The 26,870-nt window shown below is 33.6% G+C and overlaps 1 protein-coding gene across 1 annotated transcript in view; it reads right to left on the reverse strand.

Moving 5' to 3' along the window:
* Positions 1 to 26,870, reverse strand: part of LOC129940919 (uncharacterized) — a 480,879-nt gene that overhangs the window by 97,947 nt on the left and 356,062 nt on the right. The window contains exons 5-7 of the mRNA XM_056049447.1: positions 21,045 to 21,601; positions 14,896 to 15,781; positions 1,665 to 1,805 (exon numbers count right to left, since the gene is read on the reverse strand). Of these exons, the coding sequence (XP_055905422.1) occupies positions 1,665 to 1,805; positions 14,896 to 15,781; positions 21,045 to 21,601 (1,584 nt within the window). The remainder of the gene's footprint in view (positions 1 to 1,664; positions 1,806 to 14,895; positions 15,782 to 21,044; positions 21,602 to 26,870) is intronic.

Consider the following 26,870-nt stretch of genomic DNA (forward strand, 5'->3'; position numbering starts at 1 on the left):
AGTTTTTACATTATTTTTAAAAATTCCAGTTTGAAATTTATTTAAAAATTAAGAAATTTACGACATTGATTTCGATTTATTTTTACTTAAACTGAAACTTAAACTTAAACTTAAACTTAAACTTAAACTTAAACTTAAACTTAAACTTAAACTTAAACTTAAACTTAAACTTAAACTTAAACTTAAACTTAAACTTAAACTTAAACTTAAACTTAAACTTAAACTTAAACTTAAACTTAAACTTAAACTTAAACTTAAACTTAAACTTAAACTTAAACTTAAACTTAAACTTAAACTTAAACTTAAACTTAAACTTAAACTTAAACTTAAACTTAAACTTAAACTTAAACTTAAACTTAAACTTAAACTTAAACTTAAACTTAAACTTAAACTTAAACTTGAACTTGAACTTGAACTTAAACTTAAACTTAAACTTAAACTTAAACTTAAACTTAAACTTAAACTTAAACTTAAACTTAAACTTAAACTTAAACTTAAACTTAAACTTAAACTTAAACTTAAACTTAAACTTAAACTTAAACTTAAACTTAAACTTAAACTTAAACTTAAACTTAAACTTAAACTTAAACTTAAACTTAAACTTAAACTTAAACTTAAACTTAAACTTAAACTTAAACTTAAACTTAAACTTAAACTTAAACTTAAACTTAAACTTAAACTTAAACTTAAACTTAAACTTAAACTTAAACTTAAACTTAAACTTAAACTTAAACTTAAACTTAAACTTAAACTTAAACTTAAACTTAAACTTAAACTTAAACTTAAACTTAAACTTAAACTTAAACTTAAACTTAAACTTAAACTTAAACTTAAACTTAAACTTAAACTTAAACTTAAACTTAAACTTAAACTTAAACTTAAACTTAAACTTAAACTTAAACTACTCAATTTTTTGATGGTTGGCTATCCACATACTTATGTATAATTGAAAAGAGTAAACTTCTCCTTTTTTCAAGGAAAAATATCCTTTTTCACATCTTTTTCTATTCAATAAAATGCATATAAGCTTTGACTATATTCTAGACTTTTTTATTCGCTATACGCACTCAATCATATCAAAACAAATTGTTGTTCATGAAATCGCAGTTGGGTTAACATAATTTCCAAGAAAAAAATATAATTATTATGAAAAATAAATTCTAGGTTAGGCGAAGAGAATTTATTTTTCTGGTTAAAAAGGATACTGGAAACTGAAAAGGATATTAAGAAAAGAGTAGTGATTTTTATGTATGTAAGAGAGTTCAAGGTGAGCTCTTAAATTGTAGTTTTATGGAATACAAATTAAATCGAAAATATTTAAAATTTTTAAAGGACGAATTTTGATTTAAGGGAATTCTTATTCATTGATAACGTAGCCTTAAATGGAAAAGGTTATAACTCGATAGCTGGGAAACATATCAACAAACTTTTTCTTTAGTATACAAAATGACAAAGACTAACTGACTCTTGGCAAATTTTAATTGAAGATATATAATCGTGTTATGATTTCATCCACGCACTTGTTTGAATTCAAATCCTAGAAATAATGACATAGAGCCTACCTAAAGCATTTTAAGATTTTAAACTTATATTTTTGTTTACAAATGACGTATTTTCAACGAATCTTGATTTACTAAAATATGTTCTTCAATGAAAAAGCTCACCTGAAAACAACTCCAAAAACTTTTCCACCCCATAATTGCCAGGAAATCGATATCCAGGATCCTTAACAGCATTCGAATTATGAACTTTAATTCGTTTTATCATAAATGTGATATTATCAGCTTTGCCATCGCCATTAAAATCTGAAAAAAAGTAAATAAAACAATTTTAAAAAACTACGGAAATAAAAGAAAAATGCTTATCTGCAAAAACTACATACAAATCCAATCATCTTTAAAACTCCTGCTGGATTATAAAATAACACTCATCCCTCTCTGGCCCGTTTAAGTTCTTAGTTATTTGTTTGTTGTTGCTGGTTTTTTGTGTAGTGTCGTGTCGTGTCGTGACTATGTACATTACAAATTGTATATTTTAAAATTGAAATAACTTCAATAATAACAAAACACAGCATAAACTCAAAATTGCACCTCAAACTGTCAGCATATATTTTTTGTCAAACTAGATACATACAGTTTTGGTCATATAATTGAACCACTCAAATTGGAGTTATTTTTTTTAAGTTAAAAATTAAGTATTCATCATTCAATTAAATTAATTCATTTCTATTCAAAATAAGAAATTTTGCAAAATTTAGTTGTTTCTTTTGTCTTGAATCTTCCATTATAATTTTTCTTTGACATAAGGACTATGGACTATAATATCGTCTAACAACTAAATATTGAAGAAAATGAAAATATGAAAAAAAAAACCCGTATTTTATTTTAACAAAATAAACATCTTTATATGTTTTTATGAAATGTCAAATGGTAGTTTCTCAAAAACTTGGTGCGATGGAGTGATTTTGGAATCGGATTTAAATTAAAATGTCATGAGAGCCCATGGGAAAAATATTTGGGACGACATTATGACCAGCGGGCGATTTGCTTGAGAATGCACTTTTCGTGATAAGAATTATTTTTGATGATTTGTCAATTTCTTGGAATTTTACCCAAGACCTATAACATGATAATTCTAAGTTTAGGTATTACATTGTATTTAAAACATCAGGAACAAGACGAAGAGAAATAGACTTACCACGACCAAGTCGAAAAGACCAGCAATGCCGGCCAGTTATGTAAGTAGTAAAAGTCATCCTTGGGGATTTGAATGCAAAAATAGGTCGGGAAACATTATTCCGGCATTGCACCCAGAGAACAACTATGACAATGGATTTCGAGGCTTGGAAATGGTAGCATCGAAAAACTTGGTAGTTGCGAGTACCGGTTCCGCGTGAACATGTCTTTAAAGCCACGTGGGTATCACCTAATGTAGTCACTCGTAACCACATTGAACACGTGTTGATAGACCGTCAACACTACTAGAGCCCTGATGACGGTACCAATGTACCGAGGTGCCCACTATCTTGGATCACTATCTTTTTGGTGTGGTATCCCTAAGGTGATTGCCTTAGGTTACATCTTTGGTCATGCATGTAAAAACTTGGCCTCAATGAGATCAATGGGGGAGGCTAAGTCCTGGAGCCAGTATGTCGGGTATAGAAGAGAAGTGGATACTTTTACATTTTACAGTCTTTGGAGCTATTACTTCGTTCGATATCCACTTTCTCACATAACCTCTTCAAAACTTTTTGATAAAATGTGAAATTTACTTTCCACAGTGCGGCCTTATTCAAAGGTTTTTATGGCGGAACTACCCTTTTATAATATAATAATAAGTGGAAAGTTTGTTTGCATGTTTGTTTGTTTGCTTGTTCGTCCTTCGCTTCACAACGGAGCAATATTTTGACATGATATTTGGTGTGGATATAGTTGCAAGGCTAAAAAATGTTTTAAAATTTAAGGCGCGTTCAAATAACTTATTCACAGCTCATTCGAGTAGATCCACGGATATACAAAATATTATTTTTTTGAACACTAATTATAAATAAATAAATAAATTGGGTGGCGCAACAGACCGTTTAGAACTAGGGCCCAGTGACTTACAACTCTCAACCATTCCTGTGTGCGATAAATGTTGTCAGGAATGCAGGGGACCTACAGTTTATATGCCGAATCCGAACGGCTAATTTGAGAAAGCACTTTTCATGACAAGAGTTACTCTTGGAGAATTTGTCAATTCCTCGCAAGAGACAGTACCCGTGAAAAGACTTTAGATGGCATAGGCAGGGATCGAACCCAAGACCTCTCGCATGACAGTCCAACGCACTGACCATCATTCCAAGAGTAATTAGAACACTAATTAGTAGCACATTAATAGGTGCTGCCTGCTTTTGGGCCTTTCATTGTTGCTGGACCTAAAGCGTTTCTCATAATGGCTTTAACACACGATACTATGTTGAGACACAATTAAAAATAGGATATAATCGGGTATTCTGAATAAATTCTGAACTCATTTCAAATTTTTAAACTTTTTTGAAAAATAACATCCATGGCGATCAATTTCTCTGTCAAATACGGATTCTAGCACCAAAAACAATGATGTTTCGAATATAAATTTAAAAATATTGGACCTTCATACCCGGTAGAGTTTCTTAACTTGAGATCTCCGGTGTGCCCTTACATAAGCTGATATTAAAATAAGACGTGCCTTTCATGCTTATGCAAATTTTAGATAACCCTCGTACATGCAACGGTACAGGACTTGGTGTCAAACAACTAGGGCAAAACATTATAAGTGCTAATATATTAACTTAAAGCGTTGGAAAATGTGAAAATACAATTATTCCTCGAATCTAAATTCCAATTCAAAAGGTTTTAATTAAATATTAAAATTAATTTATCTCAAATCAAATGGGGTGGCGCAACAGTCCGTTGTGAACCAGGGCCTAGTGACTTACAACTCTCAACCATTCCTGTGTGCGAGTAATGTTGTCAGGAATGGAGGGGACCTACAATTTTATGCCGAATCCGAACGGCTAGTTTGAGAAAGCACTTTTTCATGACAAGAATTTTACTCTTGAAGGATTTGTCAATTCCTCGCAAGAGGCAGTACCCGCGAAAATTAATTTTTTTTTTAAATTAAGGTGGCACAGGCAGGGATTGAACCCAAGACCCCTTGCATGACAGTCCAACGCACTAACCATCATGCCACGGGTACTACAATTTTTCTTAATTAATTTATCTATGGCAACTAATAAGAGTCAAGGGCAAACACTAAAAGTGGAGAGGGTGAACCTAGAAAAGCCTTGCTTTATCACTTTAAGAATGTAATTATTATATAATAATAATAATTTTGACCAAATAACTCATGTATGCTGGCCCCTGGAATTTATGTTTTTCTTGTACTACGCGGAAAAGGCCGTGGGTAACATCTTGTACTCTAAAAGCCTAACCAATACTTTAATAAAATGGAATTCAAGCTAAGTTTTGATGATTCGCGAACACTGCTTTCAAAAAATCATTGGCAGATTGAAGTTATTGTCCAGACATTTTCTGTATTGATTCATCAATAATTTTTGTGTTGAAAAGACCAACCCGATATGAGGTGAAACATCCTTAAAATATCACTAATGACCGGAAGTGTTAAACGGTCAATTTATTGTATTGATAATAAGCTGGTAAATTGATAACGTGTTTTAGCACTTTGTAATAAGTCTGGAAAAAATATCTTGTCTAAATTGTTTAAATAGAGTACGAAACTCGTGTTTTCGTGATTATTTTGAATTATTGTGTCAAAATTGTTACCTCGATATTACTGTTCGTCTTATCTTGATTGAGAGTCTAGTTCCGTTGCAAAGTCATGGTAGATTTATGTTTCGAAGAAGAATAATGGGTACGCCAATTTTCAGTATAAGAACGTGCGGTGGCATGCCTGGTAAACCTAACGAATTCAATAATTTGCAGAGTGAAACATTGTGTAGATTCATCAATTTCCAATCACTCAATTTCAATATCCATTAATTGTTTTGCAAAATTTCCAGCCAATGCATCTTATAAGTTTTCAAAGTCAATTTCTGTAAATGACGCCACAGAACCGATGATTTAAGACATGCATTAAATGCATCAGCGGGTGTTCAACGTGGTATGGTATTTATAATGGTCAGTGTTTGTCGAAAATCAGCGGACAATAAAATGAGTGCACCACCGAAGATCCTTCTCTTAAATCTAGCAGTGTACGATCAATGTTAGGTAAGGTTAAACTGGCTGTGCATGATGGAGTAGGACACACTTAGACTAGATTAATGGACCATTGTGATACCATATGAATCTTGAGTCTTTCTTCTTAAAGTAATATAACCGGTTTAAGTTCTTTACGAAACGTTTGAGGCTGATTAGCTAATATGATTTAGATAGTTAAAATCGTTATCGAAGAATGCTCATAGGTATAATTCTTGTGTTTTTGAGCTATTGCCCCTGCACTATGTACAGAGAAGGTGAAGAACTGTTTCCTCCTCTTCCTCGTCCATACAGCTTCTGCTAAAGTTATGTAAGAATACGCCTAGCTGTGTGTAGTGCTTTCCTATTAGACAGTGTCCGGTTGTAGCATTTATTATCGAGCTTATATGAAATCTGCTTAGAGATAGCAAGCACCTTGATCGCTTTCAATATAGTGTAGGCCAGATGTATTTTGTGATTTTATTTTAACTGATGTTTACCTTTTTAATAGCGTCTTGCATTGGCATGTTACATGTATAGTAGGTTGTATTGTACCATTGGTATGTCTCTATAGTCCGGCACCTAGCAAAGGTGAATGTGAAAATGTTGTGCCATCTTAATTAAAGATGATCGAAAGTTATGGACTGTTATAGAGTCTTAGAGATAGAGTCCACAGATTAGATAACGGCCTGACTATCCACCAACCCTTTCTTTTATTTTTGATCCATCTGCATAAAGTGGGCTGACTCGTCCTTTAGGAATGCCCTATCCTCCCAGAAAGATCTAGAAGATATAGAAATCTGGAAGTTTCTGTCGAATTGCAGTTGGGGGAGGGGGGTAGTCTGGGTGCTTTGTAATTGATTCTAAATACTTAAGAATTAAGGAGTGGCCATTGTTGTTGTTAATATACTGCGACGAAGCTTTGACACGAATAACAGAGTCCGATTAAGCGCTTTCAATACCATCTTGTGAGACATTGTACATTCATCCCATATGATGATTTGGTACTTTTGGAGCTTATACGAATTCGTAAAGATTGTAACGTACTCACTTGGGTGTAAACCTCTCCCTTCCTTACTACCATTACAACCTCGGGCTACAGGCTCCCGGGGCTGATCCTGGCAGCAGAAAGGAGAGGGTGTCCAGGCCACGGTAGCTTGGCATGCTTGCATTTGCACGAACTAGCTCGGCGACGGGGGGGCTACCGCAGCACTGGACGGGGTTACGACTTCATGCCATGTATTCATAAAATTAAAAAAATGGAGACACGAAATGTCCTTGGTTTGGCTAGAGTGATCCCTATAGAGGGGGAGGGTCGTTGATGGAGTTGACCCTGGGAGGATTTGACCACCCTTTGTATCCTACGGATACCACCTTGGCTACTACAAGATTCGAGGTGGTAACTTCCACTAATTAAAAATACATACTTATGTTCATGGCTCATTTTAACGAAGCAGCGCAACCTAGTGGCCAGTAATATCAATGGACAGGAGATATCGTAGAATTTTATGACCACTTTTCTGCAAATCTATCACTTTCAAAAAAACTTCAAAAGTTTTGGACCAATTTGCACAAAAATGTACTTGACTCTTATCCTCATGTACAAAAAAGAGAACGTTTAAATGAAGCTCTCCACCAAAAATCGGTCTTGTCTGAATTAAATTTTTCCCGGACAACAAGAAATCCGCTATGCTATAAACCAAGACATTTTTCTATTCATAGCGAAGGTGGTTTTATGGTTCATTAAAAGTCCGCAAAAGTTAGTTCCTAACTTAACCTTGATAAAAATATAAATTTGGAGTTAATTTTACAAAGTCTTGAAGGTTTTGATAGAATTCTTAGACGATTTTTCTGTGATATAAAGCTTTTACTTTTGAATTTTTAGGAATATATTATTTTTTTTAATTTGAAAACATTCTAGTTGAAACCGATACACAAATATTTAAAAAAAAAAGGACACGAATTAAATGTTTTCATTAATTTGCCTCACAAATAGCTAAAATGAATTAGATAAGGAATAAATTTTCGTTCTGGATTGTAGTGGTTTCTTCATTTGTTCATTTAAAAAAGCAACGAAGTTTATGCTGAAGTAAAATACCATTTTCCTCGTTTTGTGACTGAATTATATGACCACAACTGTACATTTATACCAACTTTAACATCAAAGCTTCCGATGTCCTGTCGTGTCATACAGTCGAATATAAAAAGATAGAAACTGATGCAATGGTCGAGTACTCTCGATAATTGGTTATTTTTATCGATTTTCTAAAACTCATCCAAATTCAGTTTAAATCAATATTCCTCTACAACATGTCCTAGAAAAAGCCAGAGGATATGAAAAATAATAAAACTAAAAGAATAGGACATACTCATACAAAAACAACAACAGCCCAAGAATAAAATCGACAAAAAAAGAAACTAGAAGATGATGATGACAGTAAAGAGAGGCGAATGGAGGTCCTTCTCATGAACTCGTACTCCTGTCATGCGTTTCAATTAAACTTCAACCTGAAGTTTATTGAAATTGCAAAAGTTTATCCTTTGGCCTCTGGGATTGACAAATTTTACTGCAGCCTCAAGTGGAGTCAAACGAGTGGTGTATTACGAGAGTAGATTGGTCGGTTCGGTCGATAGGAACTGGTAGGGCTAGGGATCGTATAGGATCAGATCGAGTTGGTAGGGGTTGGATTTTGTGTTGGGTTGGATAAGGGCTGGGGTTGGATATCAGAATTCAGGAAAGGTTGAGATTTTAAACGGAAAACAAATCGAGACTATGAATGTAACAGCGTCGTCATCATCATCGTCGTCGTAGTCGTCCTCGCTATCGCTATCACCATAACATAGCGATGTCTTCTTCCTCATGTCCTGATGGAACTGCGAACTGGAACAATGTGCAATCTGACACCGTCACTTGTCCTCATCCTCGTCGCCATCGTCGTCATCGTCATCGTGATCCTGGTGTGGCATTGCATACCAAAGAACCAAAGTATTGAGTAAATTATGCTATGATAGGAAGAAGTGTGTTGCTGAGGTTCGTTGAGAATGCAGCCATTAAATCTGATGTCCTTTGAATATAGCGAGAAAGAAGAATTTGTCTGCAATAAGTTTTTTAATGGAGATCTGAGCGTGCATCATATAATAATGGTTCAGTTGGGATTGGTATAAATTTAATTGAATTGTATACTTCTTGATTACTTTTTTTTTTTTGGCTGAAAGGAAATTTCATAATGCATCAATGAGTTCCATGTTGCATGTATTGTATACATTATAATAATTGTGAGTTGAATTCAGTGGCATAATTTACAGCTTGCGGTAGTGTATACGACGTTTTTATTATGGATATCCATTTGATTGTTTTATTAAAATGTAAATATTGTTTTCGTGTATTTTATTGATTGTTTATTTATGTATTTATACTGACACTTTATCAATCTCTTCCAGGTAGGTGAATTAAGTAATTTGAACGAATATAAAACTGGAAGTTCAAGAGAGCTTTTCTCTAAGGCGGATTTGATTGAGCAGAATATAAAGTTAAGAAGATCAACTTTATTGTATAATGAACTTTTTAAAAGTAGGACATATGGTAAGTTGTTCAGGAAAGAAAATTAGAAGTTAGAATCAATCTCCAAAACAGTTAACACTAAAACCTGATTAAGGAAGAAATTCTAAATTGTTTGCTAAAATAATATCAAAACTAGATTAAATTTCAGTTGATAGCTTCTTATTGGTCACGGAACATTCAGGACATAACATAAACATAAGTACAATCAGTAAATTACAACTTTTAATTCTGATATCAAATAAAATGAAGTGAGATAAAATCAAGGAATTTGATATGGAGACGGAATTTTCTGAATTTTTAATAAGTATTTGACTAGATGAAAGTTTCAGTGAATTAATGAACTTTGTATTGTAAGCTAAGGCTAGAGATTTTTAAAATATTTACTTTTTTAGTCAGGAAGATATATTTCAATGCAGTTAAAAAGAAAACAATTGTCCTCTTAGTATATCGTAAAAACTGGAGACATTCTATGCAGCATCTACATTCTACATACGTTTTAAATAGCTCTCATAATAATATAGGTTAGGACATATGAATACACCGGTATACTTAAACTTTTCAATACATTTGCAATTCTGACCTTTGTAGCTACACCTACTATTTCTGGAGTTTCAAGGTTTTTCATGTGTACTGTCGTGTTCAATCTATAAGTGATTCCATTCGTTCCTTCAGTACATGTCCCAAAAAATCTTCAAAATACTTCCTCTTTCGTCATTACTAATTGCGCTATCAGACGTATATTTTCCGTCACAAAATTGTGCTAATATGTTTCATTCACTGCTTCCTGTGATATCACAAGCATATATTTCCAAATTATAAAGTTTTTGAAGTAATGACAAAGTTGAAGGCTGGCAATCCGTGAAAAAGTGAAAGAACTATTTTTTAAACCAACTTGAAGCTTACTGAGTTTTTATCGTAAATGCACTCCGTGAGCTTTTGAAAATACGTATGCTGAATAAAATTTACTGATGAATTTCGAAATGAGATCTAACTTTGGAAAATAGTCGTGGGAAAGGAATACAAAACATTGGTTGTAACCTTATATAGCCGGAAGACTTTTAGTAATGATTCAATCGTATCAGTCCTTCCATTAATTGACTAAGCTGAATTTCAGAGCTCAGTCGAAGACATCAAGGAGTGCAAATGCTAAACATTTTAAGTCATTCCAAGTCTAAAAATGTTTGTTTAAAAGATTCTTCTTTTTCGTAAGTTTGAATATGTTTATACAATATTTTACTTGTGTTTTGTTTTTCAAATTTAGTCTTTATTTAATTGTTATAAATTATGAATAAATTTTCATGTAGTTTTTAAAGGTTTACAATATAACTATAAAACTGTTCCAATTTTAAGAAATTCTGTATCCAAGTATAAATATATCAAACTTTTTTTCTAACTAAGAAAATTCAAAATTAAGAAATAAGTTTTTAGCCCTGATAATTAATTCTGGTCGATCAATTAAATTATCTTTGAAGGATTTTTACACATTTTCATCAAGAGAAATTTTGCTGACTTCAGAAACATTAGTATGTGAGGTTTAAAAAATTTATGAGAATTTAGGACTGGGTTTATCTCAAAATTTACCAGGCTTTCATGCGATTACTGCCTGTGATTATAACCAAGCTTTTTTCAAGAAAGGTAAACAAAGGCCATTTAATATTCGTAATAAAAACGAAGATTCAGCGAGTTGGAATTATTCAGTATTATTCAAGTTTAAAAAAAGTAAGAGATTTTAGTTTATACCTTAAGTACCTGGTAAAGGCTAATTGGCCGTCGGCACAAGCTTGCAGGTATGTATACCTACAGAGTATACAATAACACTATTCTGTACGATACATTTTGTTACTCAGAAAATAAGTGACATCTGGCGGCCCTGGGCTCTTACTCTTAGGGAACGCAATCCTAATCAGTTATACCGGGGTCATTGTCTTAGATAACCTTGGAAAAGCTTAGCGTAGTGGCTAGTACAACGTTGACCATTCTCTGACCTTTGTTAAGGCTAGATCTTGATACTCGTACCGCCGCCGCGCACTACCATATTTTCAATACCGTGTTATTTTATCTATCTGTATAAATTTTATATGCAATACGTTTTTAGATTAAAATAAATCATATAAAATACCCCAAAACGAATCTAACGATTACAAAATAAATGAAGTTGGTTACATATGGAGTTTCAAGACCTTAAAATCAAGTTTATTTTTGCTTTCTTTGGGACGAACTCTAGACATGGATAATTCGACCTCAGCCTACCTTGTACAAAAAAGCATGGTAATAGGCTATGGAAATATAGTTCTAAGCAAGACATAAATAATAGACAAATGATGAACCCCTTGCAAAATTGTTCTAAAAAGCTTTTAGCTATTATCTTTTTGGCACCACTGGTTTAAACAGCTGACCCACGTTTCGTGTTTTGTTTCACGGTCAAACATCTTCAGTTTGGTCTACAATTTAACCAAGAATCGTCTTACAAACAAACCACGCTTGCAAATTATTGAATTTTATTATCAAAATGCGTGCTCTGTTAAGAAAGTTCATCGCGCGCTTGTTCCATTTTATCGTCCGTTTAATCGACCCACTGAAGCGCCTATTCGGGCTATTTGCACTAAATTTTTCGCTAAATTTACATTGTTAAACATCAAATCACCAACACGCTTACGTAGAGTGCCAACTGAAGAAAATATCGCAGCTGTATCGGCCAGTTATAATTATGACCATCAATTATTGATTCTCAACAACTTGGAAAATGTTGGGAAATGATTTAGCTGTGATGTCTTTCAAAATACAGCTAGTGCATGAATTGAAGCCGAACGACCTACTGCAACACAAAATTTTTGGTGAATGAGCTCTTGGAAAGTTGGCCGAAGATCCACTTTTATACAGAAAGAGTCACACTTTGGTACGATTTATGGGCTGGTGGCATCATTGGACCGTACTTCTTCAAAGATGATGTGAATCGTAACGTAACTGTGAATATTAAACGCTACCGTGAGATGAAATCCAACTTTTTTTGTCCAAAATGCAAAAGTTTGACTTGCGTGACAAGTGGTTTCAACAAGACGTGGACATTTTATTTCACGTTTGGGACCGGTCAATTGGCCGCCTAGATCGTGCGATTAAGCCCCCTTCAATTGACGCATTGGAAGATAACATTTAATCATTTATTCGTGAGATACCGGCGGATGTGGGAAAGAGTACGCCAAAATTGGATTGAGCAGATGGACCACTTGAGGCGCAGTCAAGGTCAACATTTGCATAAAATAATATACTATTAATTCAATTCAATTTGTATGAATTTTTCTGAATTGTATGTGTTTTTTTTTGACAAACTTTTTTGCGCATTTTAGAAGTTTTCTTGAACGTCTCTATCAAAACTTAAGCTTCAAGTAAGACTGGTATAAACTTACCAATAAAAAAGAACTTTGAATAGAATTATTTTTGAATTTAAAGGATGCTTTTCCGAAGTTAATTAAAGTTTTGACAAGAACTGAGGAAATTATCCCAACTATTGAATTTTGCAACTAACTAGATCCGGAGACAATATCTCATTTTTTGGCTTCCATATCTAACGAAGGTGGGCATTCTATGTTTACCATAGCCAGCAACCAATTTTGAAACGTGGACAGCACAATTCTTCTAGATCTTAAAATCTATCCCATTCTCAAATTTAATTTCAATCAAAGTGGTAGAAATATCGTGTATTTTACCAAATATTCTCAATTATTCAACAAAACTAAATTTAACGATCTGAGCTATGTTTAACTATGTAAACTTTAAATTGTACAGTATTATAATAAAAATCAAAGTTATAATATTATCGAAATAAATAAATTGGCTGGTGCAACAGTCCGTTGAGAACTAGGTCCTAGTGACTTACAACTCTCAACTATTCCTTTGTGCGAGTAATGTTGTCAGGAATGAAGGGGACCTACAGTTTATATGCCGAATCTGAATGGCTAATTTGAGAAAGCACTTTTTCATGCCCGTGAAAAGATTTAAGATGGCATAGGCAGCGATCGAACCCAAGACCTCTGGCATGACAGCCCAACGCACTAACCATCATGCTACGGGTACTACTAATGTTATCAAAGCCAAACTATTTTTAAAAAATGAAAAGTATCAAACGAATCTTAAGTATAAATAGTTTATTATATAATAAACCCAAAAAGAATACGGATTGTCTACTTCTGACAAATTCTCAGGGAAAAAAACTCTTTCTTTTCATAATGTACATCTTTCCAATTCAAATGTAAATAGAAAGTTTTGTAATCGAACCGACATCACCTGGTGGAATCAAAAAAAAAAAAAAAAAATTAGAAGATTACAGCACTTATTGTACAAGCCATAAGGAACCAGTTGAGATGGGGAAACCACAAGGTAGTGTTCTTGGACCAACACTTTTTTGCCTATGTATCTAAAATCTTACAAACTTGATTTTAAATGGACATCCAGTATTATTTGCAGATGTCATCAGTCTTATGCATTCTGCACGATCTGATACTGAACAGATGAATAATGATCTTGATAAGATTCAATCTTGGATGAATGCCCAAAACCTTAACATTGTTTACCAATGCTCAATTCGTAGTAACGTACCTGAAAGTCTAAAAACAGAAATGTACTTTGCCCTTTTTCATAGTCATCTGACGTACGTAATGAATGTATGGGGTATAGTAGTTTTCAGCTTGATTCAAAGCTTACAAGTTCTACAAAATAAAGCATTAGGTAAAAAATTTATTCGGATTTGGATAGTTACAAACAGTCGTTAGATTTATAACCAGCTCTAAATTTTAATGGTTGAGGATGAATCAGGAATGAACATGGTGATCCACATTTACAACGTTGCACACTCAACAGTATTTTATAACACCGAATTATCTTCAAGAAGTAGCCATCATAACCACCAAGTGAGAAGTCGAAATAACATCCATTGTTGCGAACATAACCTTAAGCGTACAGCAGCTCAACTGATGTAACCATACAGTGCAACCCTGACTCGTGTAAGCATTTACGAGTCAGGGTTGCGGATTCATGAGGGGCTGGATAAGTTCCTCCTCTAGAATGACAGACAATGAGACATATTTAGGCACTGAAATATCGTACATTGTATTGGGTGCCAAGCCACAATCCGCCCGACAAATTTCGGAATCAGATCCACACTATATCAGTCGATTCAGTATTACAAAAGATATACTACCGAAATCAAACAAAATAGTGATATTTTTAAAATTTAAAGCTCAGGTCAAAAGAAAGCTTCTTAACAAGATGAAGAAAATTTCTTAAACAAATTTGTCAAGTTTGTTAGGAATCGCCAAAAGTAAAATGTTAGCCACAAGATTAAAAAAAAATTAATAACTTAACTTTTACATCAAACTTAATATTCAGAGCTGTCCTCTACCCCTACTTCAAAACCGCTTTTTCAGATTACGTTACCAAAACGATTTATGTTTCAAATTTTAAATCTCTGTATTAAACAACTGTGGTAAAAATTCAAGTTTAATATTTAAAGAAAAATGTTTGTAGAACTTAAAATGATTCTTAGGTATGTTTCTGTTGCTTCAAAATATTAACATTTCTTTTACTAAATGTTAAATTTATAAATAATAACTTCAAACTTACCGGTATTTTTGTAAATTGAATTGGCCCTCTGAACATGTCTGGTGATGGCCTCAATGCTCGACTCATCCGAGCCCATTTTCTGAAAGAACGTATGATCCGCTTGCAGATAGAGCATACACGTTATCTTCCTATCGTACATCGCTCGTGCAGCAGCATTACTTCCAGGATCATGCATATCCGCTGATGATGACGGTCGACTGCTCATCATTCCATTATAATTCTGCGACATAACCACATCTGGATTGTAGTTATTCACGATGATATTTGGCTTTTTGGTCGCTCCATTCTTGGTTATTATTTCAACATGTGTCTTATGACTTGGACGTGATGACGATGATGAGCCACCATTTGTCGTACCAATGCCGCTGCCACTGCCACTACTTCCGCCACTGCTGCTACTACCTCCAAACATTGTCGTCCAATTGGTATTGAAAAAATTATTTATAAAATTTCCATCGGAGGACACCGATGATCCCAGAGAATCATCCAAACTACGATTGTTGAAACTACTCACAAGGATATTCTTGTGCTTGGTAAATGTCTTTCGAATATTGTTATTTGCATTGAAATTATTTGTATTATTAAAATTATTATAATTATTATTATTATGACTAATATCACTACTAGGATCATAGTTGCTCACAATGATGTTGCGATTGCGATTGGAGGAAGTTGTGTAGATGGGCACGTTATTGTGCCATGTGACTTCCTGTTGGTCGGGCAACTTTTCCCTAGGTGGGCTTCGATTAATATCGGCCGAGAGTGTCCTAGAGACATCCTCATTACTACTACTGCTACTTGTATCGTGACTTAATATACTATAATCATCGTTGTATGGTACATCCAGATCGAGTGGAAGTGATGGATTTCTGTCTTCTGTGATTTGCTAGAAAAATAAAGAAAATGCAAATCATTATTAATCTTCTATTTATAAAAAAGAAACTTAGGAACGGCTAAAAATTGGTGGGTGGTTAACTTTGAACCAGGAGATGGACATAAGATACTGATTATCACAATATAATATAATGTAATGATAGAACCTATTAATATTTAAATAAAAAGAAGGGAGCTATAAAAGGTGGTAAACCTAAAAGACTTGAAATAACAAAACGTGCATCTCGAACAGCTAAGAAATTTTGTATTTGAATTAATTTTTGAAAATGTATGTTGTGAAATACATTTTTAGGTAAATTGAAATGAAGCTTAACTAACAATGACGTGACAAAGATGATCTAATACGAAACACTGCAAATGAAAGAATGAAGAACCACAAAAAGTCACACGTGAACAGCGCCGCGTTTGTATTGATCGACTTCGTGCTTCTCAATCACAAGGGCAGCCCGTGAAACTGCTCGGTTGGCAATGCAAAAGTACGAATGATGGAAACGTTCTATATTGTTTTCAAAAATATTTCGAAGAGCAAATCTGAGAAATTTTTTTTGAACATTTTCAACTCTCTTTTTATTAAACTCAGTTGTAAAGCTCCAAACAACACAGTTATATTTAAGAACAGGATGCACAAAATTGCTGTTTGAAGATTTAATGGTTAAAGCGTCCTTAAATTCCAATGAGTTTCTTTTGATGAATCCAAGTAAGGAATTTGCTTTGGATACAACATAATTAATATCTAAGTTAAATTTCACTTCAAAATCAAATATAACGCCGAAGTTTTTGAACTTTTCAACTACTTGTAACGGTAAATTATTTAATCAATAGTTTGGAATAATATTTAACAAAGTTCTATTGTAGGCGACTTGTCAACATCTAACAACAAATCATTTGACTTGCCCCAATCAACAAATGAGTTAAGATCATTTTGAAGCAGAAGACAATCATTTAAATTAGAAATCCTAGAAAAGAACTTTCTGTCATCCGCATACATAAGACATTAAGAATTTTTAAGAGCATTCTAAAGATCATTAATAAAAGTAAGAATAATAAAGGACCCATATGACTACCTTCTGGAACACCAGAAGTTACCTTAATCTCTTTTGAGAAAAAGTCCCCGATCTTGAGATATTATTTACGACCAAGTTAATATGAAGAAAACCATTGAAGCAGCGGTCCATGGAAGCCGTACGCTGAAAGTTTTTTAAGAGAATGTGTAAATTAACCCTACTAAAGGCCTTTCCAAATTCTGTATAAATTAAATTAACTTTTTTTTCGATTGTCTAGAGTATTTATGACAAAATGTGTGAATTCTAATAGCTTAGAATTAGTAGACCTTTCCAAAAACCATGTTGATATTTACTTACATGTTGCTTTATGATATATTTAAATTTATCTTGAACAAGGCTACCTAAAAGCTTTGGAACAACAGGTAGCTTAGTTATTGCTCTACAGTTCGTGACTAAGTTCCTTGATCCAGATTTAAAAATCAGATCAATGATAGAGACTTTCCATTCAGTCAGGAAAATACTATTGGAAATAGATTCATTCAATAGATAATAGTGGAACAGAAAGAGAACTTGCACAGTGACGAAAAACAATAGGGAAAAATCTTATATATCCGCAGTTTTCTTAGTTTTATGTTTAAGCAAAGCATCTTGAATATCAGTTAAGTCAAATGATATACTTAAACAATCAAAAATAGATGGCAAGAAATCAATGTATTGATAATTTATTTTTGAAGATGTAGAAGAGTTGAAATACTTTCAAAAAACTGTCAAAAAAATCTACAATAATTTTCGGATCACTAGTTTTATTAATATTCCCAAAAAACATAGTTGTTGGAAACCCAGTAGTACTTCGTTTAGTATTTATAAATTTCCAAAAAGATGTTGGAGATTGCTTGAGATTACTCTCAACAGAATGAGTATAATTACAATAAAGAAATTTTGAAAGAAAACTTTCCTGAGACGAGATAAAACTGCATAACAATCATCGCAAGTTTTTTTTTTATATTTTTTAAACGCTGAATTTCTAGAATTGTTCAAATTTAATATTTTCTTACTCAGCACCTTGAGCGACTAGGCTATGTAAGGTGGTGACAACAGAAGACTTTAACACAAGACAGAAGGATAGAAGAAAAGGAACAACAGACAAAAAGAAAGAACACATCACAACAGCACGCGGTCGGTTTCGAGACGGTTCCCAACTGTCAACAACGCTCACTGATACTTGATTTCGGTAATCGATGAAAAACCGAAGCTTTATCAGTGACTAGGTTGTTGTCTATTTGACAAATGTTTTTCTTATGTAGATAAAGAGCTTTTAGGTGGAACATAACCCAGGAGTATCAGGAAAATACAGCCAACAGCAACCACACACACACAAAGTTGATCATTATGTAAATTTATGAGCAACAACAATTTAATGTCAACAGCAATAGCTCCAAGAATTCGCTTCGCAGCAATCAAAACACCCCCTCCTCTTAATTTGGTAACATCAAAGCGATCATGACGAAAAAGGAAAACAAAGATTTATCAAAAAACTCTTCATCATATGTGCCTACATATACCCAAGTTTCAGTAAAAAGAAAAATATCACACTGACACCAGCAGGCTTCAACAGCAAAAAAAGTTCTCTCAGCTAAGAAGAAAATCGGTCATATTTTGATAGTACAGTCTCTGAGTTTTTTTATTGTTATTTTGCAAGTGGAGACAATTGATAGTTTGAGCATGAGTAATTGATGGTAATGAACCAAACATTGAAACTGAACTTTTACTGTGTGTCCATTTCCGCCAAACATAAATTCAAGATCTACTGCTGCCGACGAAATAAACGCTTGCTTCAAATCGTCGAATCTATGACGATATGTGAAGAAAATAAACTGCAACTGACAATGGACATGAGAGTTGCATTGCCTGAATGAAACATCTGCTAAAGATTTCTTTGAATAATTACTGAATATCGGTAATGGTCAAGTTTCGATGAATCTGTCCATGAATCGAACGGATTGATATCATTTTCAAATAATTTCTGTAATTTTGTCTCATCAAAAGACGAACTTATCTACAATGCATTTCCAAATATTTTCCTAACTACAAAAATAATGATTGGTTGGGTGAACGAGCAATTTTAGCGGGAAACAATAAATATGCAGATGACCTGAACTACATTAAATAAGATCATTGGAACAATGCATTTATTCATACCTATTGATAGCGTCACAAATGAAGATGAACATATCAACTATCCAATTGAAATTTTAAACTCCTTGAATGAGCCTGGCACAACCGCGGTTGACTCCGTAGTTATCATGCTTCGAAACATAAACCAACCAAAACTGTGCAAAAGTAAGCGTTTGGTGGTTAGAAAATGTATGAACAATGTAATTTACGCGACGATACTGAAAGGAAAATTCAAAGGAGAATATGTTCTCGTTCTGAGGATCCCAACCGAAATGTCGTTTGAATTTAATAGACTTCAGTTTCCAATCCATCTTGCATTTGTCATGACCATCAACAAATCACAAGGCGAATCCTTAAAAGTTTGTGGTTTGAATCTAGAACATCTTTGTTTTTCCCATGGCCAATTACATGTGGCATATTCTCAGGTAGGAAGACCATCTACGTTGTTTGTTTTCGGGACTGATAATAAAACTGTCGTTTATTACAAGTAAAGAGCAACCTTTGTTCTAAAATACAGATACAATAATGAATGATTAATTAAGCTCCTTGATTTTCTTTGTATTTTGTAATAAAAAGAAAAATATAAAATTAAAAGATCTGCTTATCGGGTCAGCTAGTAATTTATTAAGAGTTATTTAAAAAAATAAAGCCCTAACTTATAACTACTAGCATAGTAGAAGTTTTATTAAGTCTCACATAAGAAAATTTGCATAATTTAAAAAAAAATAACAAAAAAGTACGTATACGCCCAAGTGTGCCAATTTCGATTTAAAAGAAAACAAGCATTTCAAATGCTGGTAAAATGCTAAAACAAACTATTAAAAGGTGTTTCTAATCTAATCTTTACTTTAAAGAAGATAAAGGACTAGAACTATACTTTTTTTTAGTTTTGGGAAATTCGCTGTTCGATAAAATCTGCAACAGCCGCAAAAAAATTCCAGATGTAAAATCACATCTTTCTCAACTTAACCAGAACTAAATTTTATCTGATGTTGAAAAATCATTGATAACAGCTCAAAGATCAAAAAATCCACATGAAACGTTCTTTCTTTAAATCTACCTTAACTACCGCACTCCAGAACCACTTTATATACCACATTAATCCTAACATCTCAAGCGGAAGCTTCTCCTACTCTATTAACATTATCCCAAGTACGAGTATATCTACATAATGCTTCTTTTTCTAACTCACAACAATCAACCAACATGATGGCTTAAATCCTGTTCGAAAGGCACAAAACAGTCGTTGTTTTTCCTTCCCATTCCATTTAAATAGACAAAAAGACAGACATCGAAATAAAGTAATAATGACAGGAGAATCACCAGAAACTCCCGCACCCGCCCAATCCATACCCGAGATCCGATATATAAACAACATAGATGATATACAAATCCGACTCTCCAAAAGAGCACGACTAAAAGATTCCGGAAATAGAAATAGAGAACCATTTCAGATTTGCTTCTGTTGCCGATATAATGGTACCATAGCGATGCTGGGACTGATGGCAGAGAATAAAGTATAATTGTGTTCGTCGACAGTGCGAATAAAGGTATCCTTCAATCATTTCCAATCCAATTGTATCTATTTTGATGGTAAAGGTATTCACTATTCACAGAAGAATGTGAAAACCCGCCTGCCCTGGTTGGGATATGCACAACACAATACGGAGTACAAAAGCAGCAACAGGATTCCATTTCCATTATGCTCTATGGTATCGGCTTTTCGTTGCGAAACTATACACGTGATCTATAGCCTCTCCCTAAGCCCTCTATCCCCCCTTCGACCTGTGTTGTGCCCTAAGGCAAAAGTGCGACTAAAATAACTTAACCGATTTAACCAGGTTTCCAACCACCCGTTCTTGTTCCCATTGCCGTTCCTTGACAGACAGTGATATCGAAAAAGGAAATGAATCCTTGACTTTATCCAATGAAATACCCCCCCTGGTTGGGTTTTTGGAGCATAGAAAAGACACAATAGAAGTTGGGTATACTCAGTACCGAAAACACAATACAAAAAATGGGACACAACCAACAGCAGCCGGGTTCTATGCTTGCTACACAATACTTAAAACTCACCTCATCCGGAAGCCACCTCTTCCGGCGGTTATGCGAAATCGATATATCATTTGAGTTATCGACTTTATTGCTATTGTCAACGCTTGAGAAGATTTCCTCGAGCTTCAACTTGGCATCAGGCATTCGTTTTCGTCGTTTTAAGTCATCCAGCAGCATGCTGCGTCGTAATCGTTCACTAGCACAGTGTTCAGATGCTGCTCCTGTATGCGACGACGACGACAAGGACGATGATGCAGATCCCGATGCTGGTGCTGAATCAGCAGCCGATTTCTTTGCATCAGTTGATGCAGACGACGCTGATGATGACGATGTGGAGGATGTGGATGACGACGATGACGACGACGACGACGACGACGACGATGAGACCGACGACGATGTCGACAGCGGCATGTTCACATCGCTTAACTTATACACAATCGAATGGATACCGGACACTGATAGATCCTTTGAATATCGATGCGATGGTTCTACGTAAAATTGTTCGGAACTAGTTTCGATGGTCCCATCGAGGAGATTATCACTTGTGAGTATGGCATGGACGTGAGAGTTTTCGTCATCTGTAAGGATAGAAATTTACAAATTATCAACATTAGTACCAAAATTATTCAATTAGAAATTATTATTTTTTTATTCATTTAAGTGATGCTATGCTAAAGAACGAGAAAGGGATTTAAGGGTAATTGGAAACAGATGTTTTGATGCACTTAAAATGATGATTGTCATATCGCAGTTTTATAGCTGAGCTAAGAAGCACTTAGTTTTGAAATAAATGGATTGTTCAAATACTTGTGTTTTTTAAGGTAAGTACATGTTGAAATTATTATATTTTCCTTGTTTTTAATTATCTAACAAATTGTAGATCAATTTTGTTTATTCTAAGAACTTAAGGCAAGTCTTGAATTTCACAATTTTTGAGTGTTCAAATACAATTTTTTTAACAATTGCTGTAACCGTTCTTCTTATCTGTTTTTAATTGATCGATGAATTGATAGAAAAAAAATTGAGTGGCGCAACAGTCCGTTGAGAACTAGGGCGTAATGATTTGCAACTCCCAACCATTCAATTGTGCGGGTACTGTTTTTAGGGATGGAGGAGACCTACATTTTAAGCCGAATGCGAATGTCTTATTTGAGGAAGCACTTTTCATGATAAGAATTGCTTTTGGAGAATTTATCAATTCCTCGCAAGAGGCGGTACCCTTGAAAAAAAAAAAAATAGATGGGCATAGTCAGGGATCAAAACCAATACCTCTGGCATGACAGTCTAGCGCATTTTTTTTTTTTCCAAATTCATTTTTATTTATTCAATCTTAAACCTATCTTAAAGCTAGACAAAAATTCATAAAACTAGCCTAGTTATCCATAACTTACAACTAACTTAATGGTCCCATACGGACACTCTAAGCTAAACTATAACACTAATTACTAATGCCTTAAGATCTATTTTACTTCAATTTAAATTTTATTTGTTTTGTTTTTATTAGAAAATTTTGAAAAAACTAATATCAATAACCTTTTTTTATTTATTTTTACTTACAAACTACTTAAAATAAGGTCCTTAAATAAAACTTAAAAACTAACTTAAACTACCTATTCTACCTTTAAACTACTTAAAACTAGAACAACCACAGCAGCAAATCTAACTATCTAACATTTTTGTTTTTCATATTTCGTTGTCTTTTTTTTTTTTTTTTTTTTTAATTTTTTTTTTAATGTTTTTTAATGTTTTTGTTTAATTTTTTAATTTTTTGTTTTTTTTTTTTTTTAATTTTTTTTTTTCGTGCCACCATGCCTATTCTACTTAAAACTAAACCCTAAACATAAAACAAGTATGTAAGCCGGCCAAGGCTTAAAACCCCATCCCGACTACCCAATATCAAGTGCCGATTGAAGCCACCAAAACTGGTTCTCCTGCTTCACCCTATCAGTACGGTCCCGTTCGGACACAGCCCTACTGAACCGAAGGAGCTCTGCTCCGCCTTGTGCCATGACGTCCCGATTGTACAGGAGTCGCCTATCCACGGTTCTTCGTCTGACGTGGTAGATTAACAGAACTGCCAATCTATCCTGTATCAGACCGCATCTATCTAAAAAGAGGAATGCCTCTGGGGGAATGAAGCCGCTCAAGCGTGCACTCTCAAAATACTCGTCGTTCGGATAGAACGCCCCGAAAATTAAATTGTTGGTCGAAGACATAGCTCTTGCAATGTGACCTCGAACGAGTTTTATCACGAAATTGTCAATTCTGTTGATTCAAGCCCCGTTGTATAGGACCTCGTTGGAATAGTAATGCACATAAGAAGATTCGGCTGTTCGATATAAGCCGGTACAGCGTCGTAAACACTGCCGCTCGAACACCCGAAACTTCTCCATCTGGGAAGGGGCAACGTTGAACCACACAGGACAACCATAAACGATCATTGGCCGTATGAGGGCCATGTAGCAAATTACTTTCACTCTGGGGTCAAGCCGACTGCTAAAAAACAGCCGTTTCGTCAGAGCAAAGGCTCCTCTGGCCCTGGTCAGAGCAGCATTTATATTATTGTCGAAATATAAATACTGATCTTACCAGAACAGTCTAGCGCATTAACCATCATGACACGGGTACGGCAAGGTTTGCAACATTAAATAAACTTTTTTATGACTCTCCAGCATTAAGTTTTGAATAAAATAAAAACTAAAGACTATAATTTTGGATTTTTTGGTAAATTATAAAATATGAAGAAGAATTATAACTAGCAAGGTCCTTAACATGTTTTAAATCTTGTTCCTTGTTTAATTGTTGCTTTGTTTTGATATCTAAAACATCAAAACATTTCATTTAATTCAACTCAATAACACACCAGGTTTTCTTCTAGTCAAGTATTTGGCGTACTATATTTTTACAAATAGACTTTGTACCGAAATTTTGTTTTTCAACCTTTGAATTCCTTATGGACTGATGGAAGTTTTCTCTGTTTTTACGTTATTGTAATGCCAAAGTCTTTTTAAAAGAAACATTCTTTTTAAATTTCGAATAGTTGTTATAAAGGAAAATCTTATAATATGTATATTTTACTTACTTAAACACTTGGAATCATAAATCTGGAGTAAAATTCTACCCTTAAACTGGCAAAATATATCTGGGAAAGTGTACTAGCTTAAGTATTTTGAAAGAATAAATACAAAAAAGAAGATGGGATAAGACCTAATTCTGATAACTTTTTATATTAATAATAATATTTTTCATACAAAAAAGTAGTTTAGTTTGAAAATCTAACTTTCTTAAATATATTTTTAGTAGAAAACAATTCAAGTAGCATTTCCTTAATGTTTACAAATTCGAGGAATGAAATTAATTTAAGAGATACCAAGATCCGAATATCAATTTTTACCAAATTTTTGTACTATTTCTCTTAGATTTTATTTTTTTTATGAAAAAAACGGACTGTTTGCTTTTAAAATAAAACTACTGAATATCAAAAATAATATTTTTTGTGAAATAAAAAAAAAGTTTGAAGACAATATCTCAAAGTTTTAAAACAATATTTGAGTCCAAAATCAATTTTAACCAACGTTTTTTAATTGTTTTTTGTAAGTTTAAGTAAGTTGGAAACCATTCCCTCAAATTTTTGGAAAGATATTCGTGTCAAAAATCAATTTTTACCAACTTTTGATACATTTTCTTTGACGTTTTTATTTTTTGTAGAAAAAACTGTCAATTCAATTTGTTTCAAAATTTTATCAGATGTCAAAAATGTTTTTTTTTCGTAGCACAAAATTGTTCTGAAGATAACATCATTTTTGGTTGCAATTTTTTTTTCATTTTTTTTGCTTTATAAAAAAATGTTTATTGGTTTTTTGTCCAAAAATATACTTTTTTGGTATCACTTTACGATTTATAATATTTCAAGTCCCTACCGTCATTGGTTCTTGAGATATTTAGGGCTAACCAAAATGTTCACCTTTTAAACTACTTTATTTAAAAAAAAACCACCTACGCAATTTTTTTTAGAGTCCTATCGGCATTTTTCTGCAATATTTTTTGCATCACAAATTTATTTGAAGTCGATATCTCTTCTGCTTCTTGAGTTATGGAAGACGAAAAAACATATTAAACGTACGGACGTACAGACGTACGAACGTACGTACACACGCACGCATACACTTTTCTGAAAGTCTTTTATTTTGACTCTAGGGACCATTGAAGCGTCGAGAAATATCAACAATTTCAATTCGATAAATCGGACCCATTACAATAACTTCCTATAGGAAGTTTATAAATAAATAAATTAAGTGGTGCAACAGTCCTTTGAGAACTAAGACCTAGGACTAGGACTTGTGACTTACAATATTCATAACCATTCCTGTGTGTGTGAGTAATGTCATCCGAATAAATAGTTTGAAAAAATACGTTTCGTGACAAGAATTACTCTTGTCAATTACTCACCAATCCATGTCCCTGAATAAAAAGTTTGTGATGTCATAAGCAAGGATTTAACTCAAGACCTCTGGAATGATAATCTACCTACTAACTATCCACTTGTTAGTACAAGTTTATAGTTATTAGGTAGTAGGTAGTTTATAGTAACTATACAGTTTTCAAAATAAATGTGTCCCTAATTTCATTATTAAAATCAATAAGGTTTTCTGGAAGTAAAAAAATCAGTACTGGGTGAAGATTACCCTCAGATAGATGTTGTCATCGATAGTGCTAAACTCTAGGTCCAGCAATTTTCTACTGTAATTCAAAACATCATCATGTTGATGGACCTCCAGCACAAAACATATCCTCTTGAATAATTCGATCTGACGTTACCAGTTTCTAAAACAACATTTGTGTAAGGGTAGCGTAATCAAGCAACATTTTTCAGATTAAAAAAGCTTAAGTGGTCAAATTCTTTTAAATAAACACCCTGTGGGAGCAATGTATAATGTCAACTTATCTTTAAGTGAATATTTTATGCAGATATTTTTTTTGTCAAGTGTTAACAATATCCCAACTCTAAAAGTATCGATATTTGGATGATTGTATTTGTCTTCTGTAAAAACATTAAACGAACTGTCAAAACGTTAAGAATCATTAATACCAACATGTAACCAAGTTCCCTTGATTGAAACTATGTCATATGATTACAGAGAAGTCTATTTTACGGTAGACTTGGTGGCCCTTCACAGTCGACTCTTCATCGTTTGGTGGCCAAATTTGAGACGGCCGGTTCAGAAAACAATAAGCAAACACCCGTACGTTCAAGGAACCCATGATTGACCAATAAAATCGTTGCGGCCCGTGAAAGTGTACAGCAGAACCCGAAGCAGTCCATTCATCATCGGCCACCGTGCACAAGAACTCCGCCTTTCGCAGACCTCAACTTGGTAAATTTTGCGTTTTCACTTGGGACTTGGGCCTACACCCGTACAATAGGGTGTCCCGTCGATGTATGAGAAACATTTTTTTTCGAGCTACACTATTAAACAGATAAAGAAAACGTAAAAAAAACTGAAAGAACATGTTACCTTGGGGGTAACCGGGATTTGGAGATTTTTTATTTTCATGTTTTTACATACTTTAACCGTTTGAATAAAACTATATAAAAAATTAAGTTTTAAACGTATTTTATTATTAATACTATTTAAAAAAATCACATAAAAACAAAATAAGCAAGAAATAATTTTTAATTAATTACACTATCTTAGAATTTAAACATATTTCTGTGTCCAAAATTTGGCATTTCTGCACGAGATGTCAACTTGTTTTTAATAAAGCCATCTCTAGAAGTAGGGTCACTTACAATCTGTGATGACTCTGTTACCAGTTTAGCACATCTTTCCACAGATTGGGTGTGAC

The sequence above is a fragment of the Eupeodes corollae genome, chromosome 1 (genome assembly GCF_945859685.1).
Source record: "Eupeodes corollae chromosome 1, idEupCoro1.1, whole genome shotgun sequence".
NCBI lineage: Eukaryota > Metazoa > Arthropoda > Insecta > Diptera > Syrphidae > Eupeodes > Eupeodes corollae.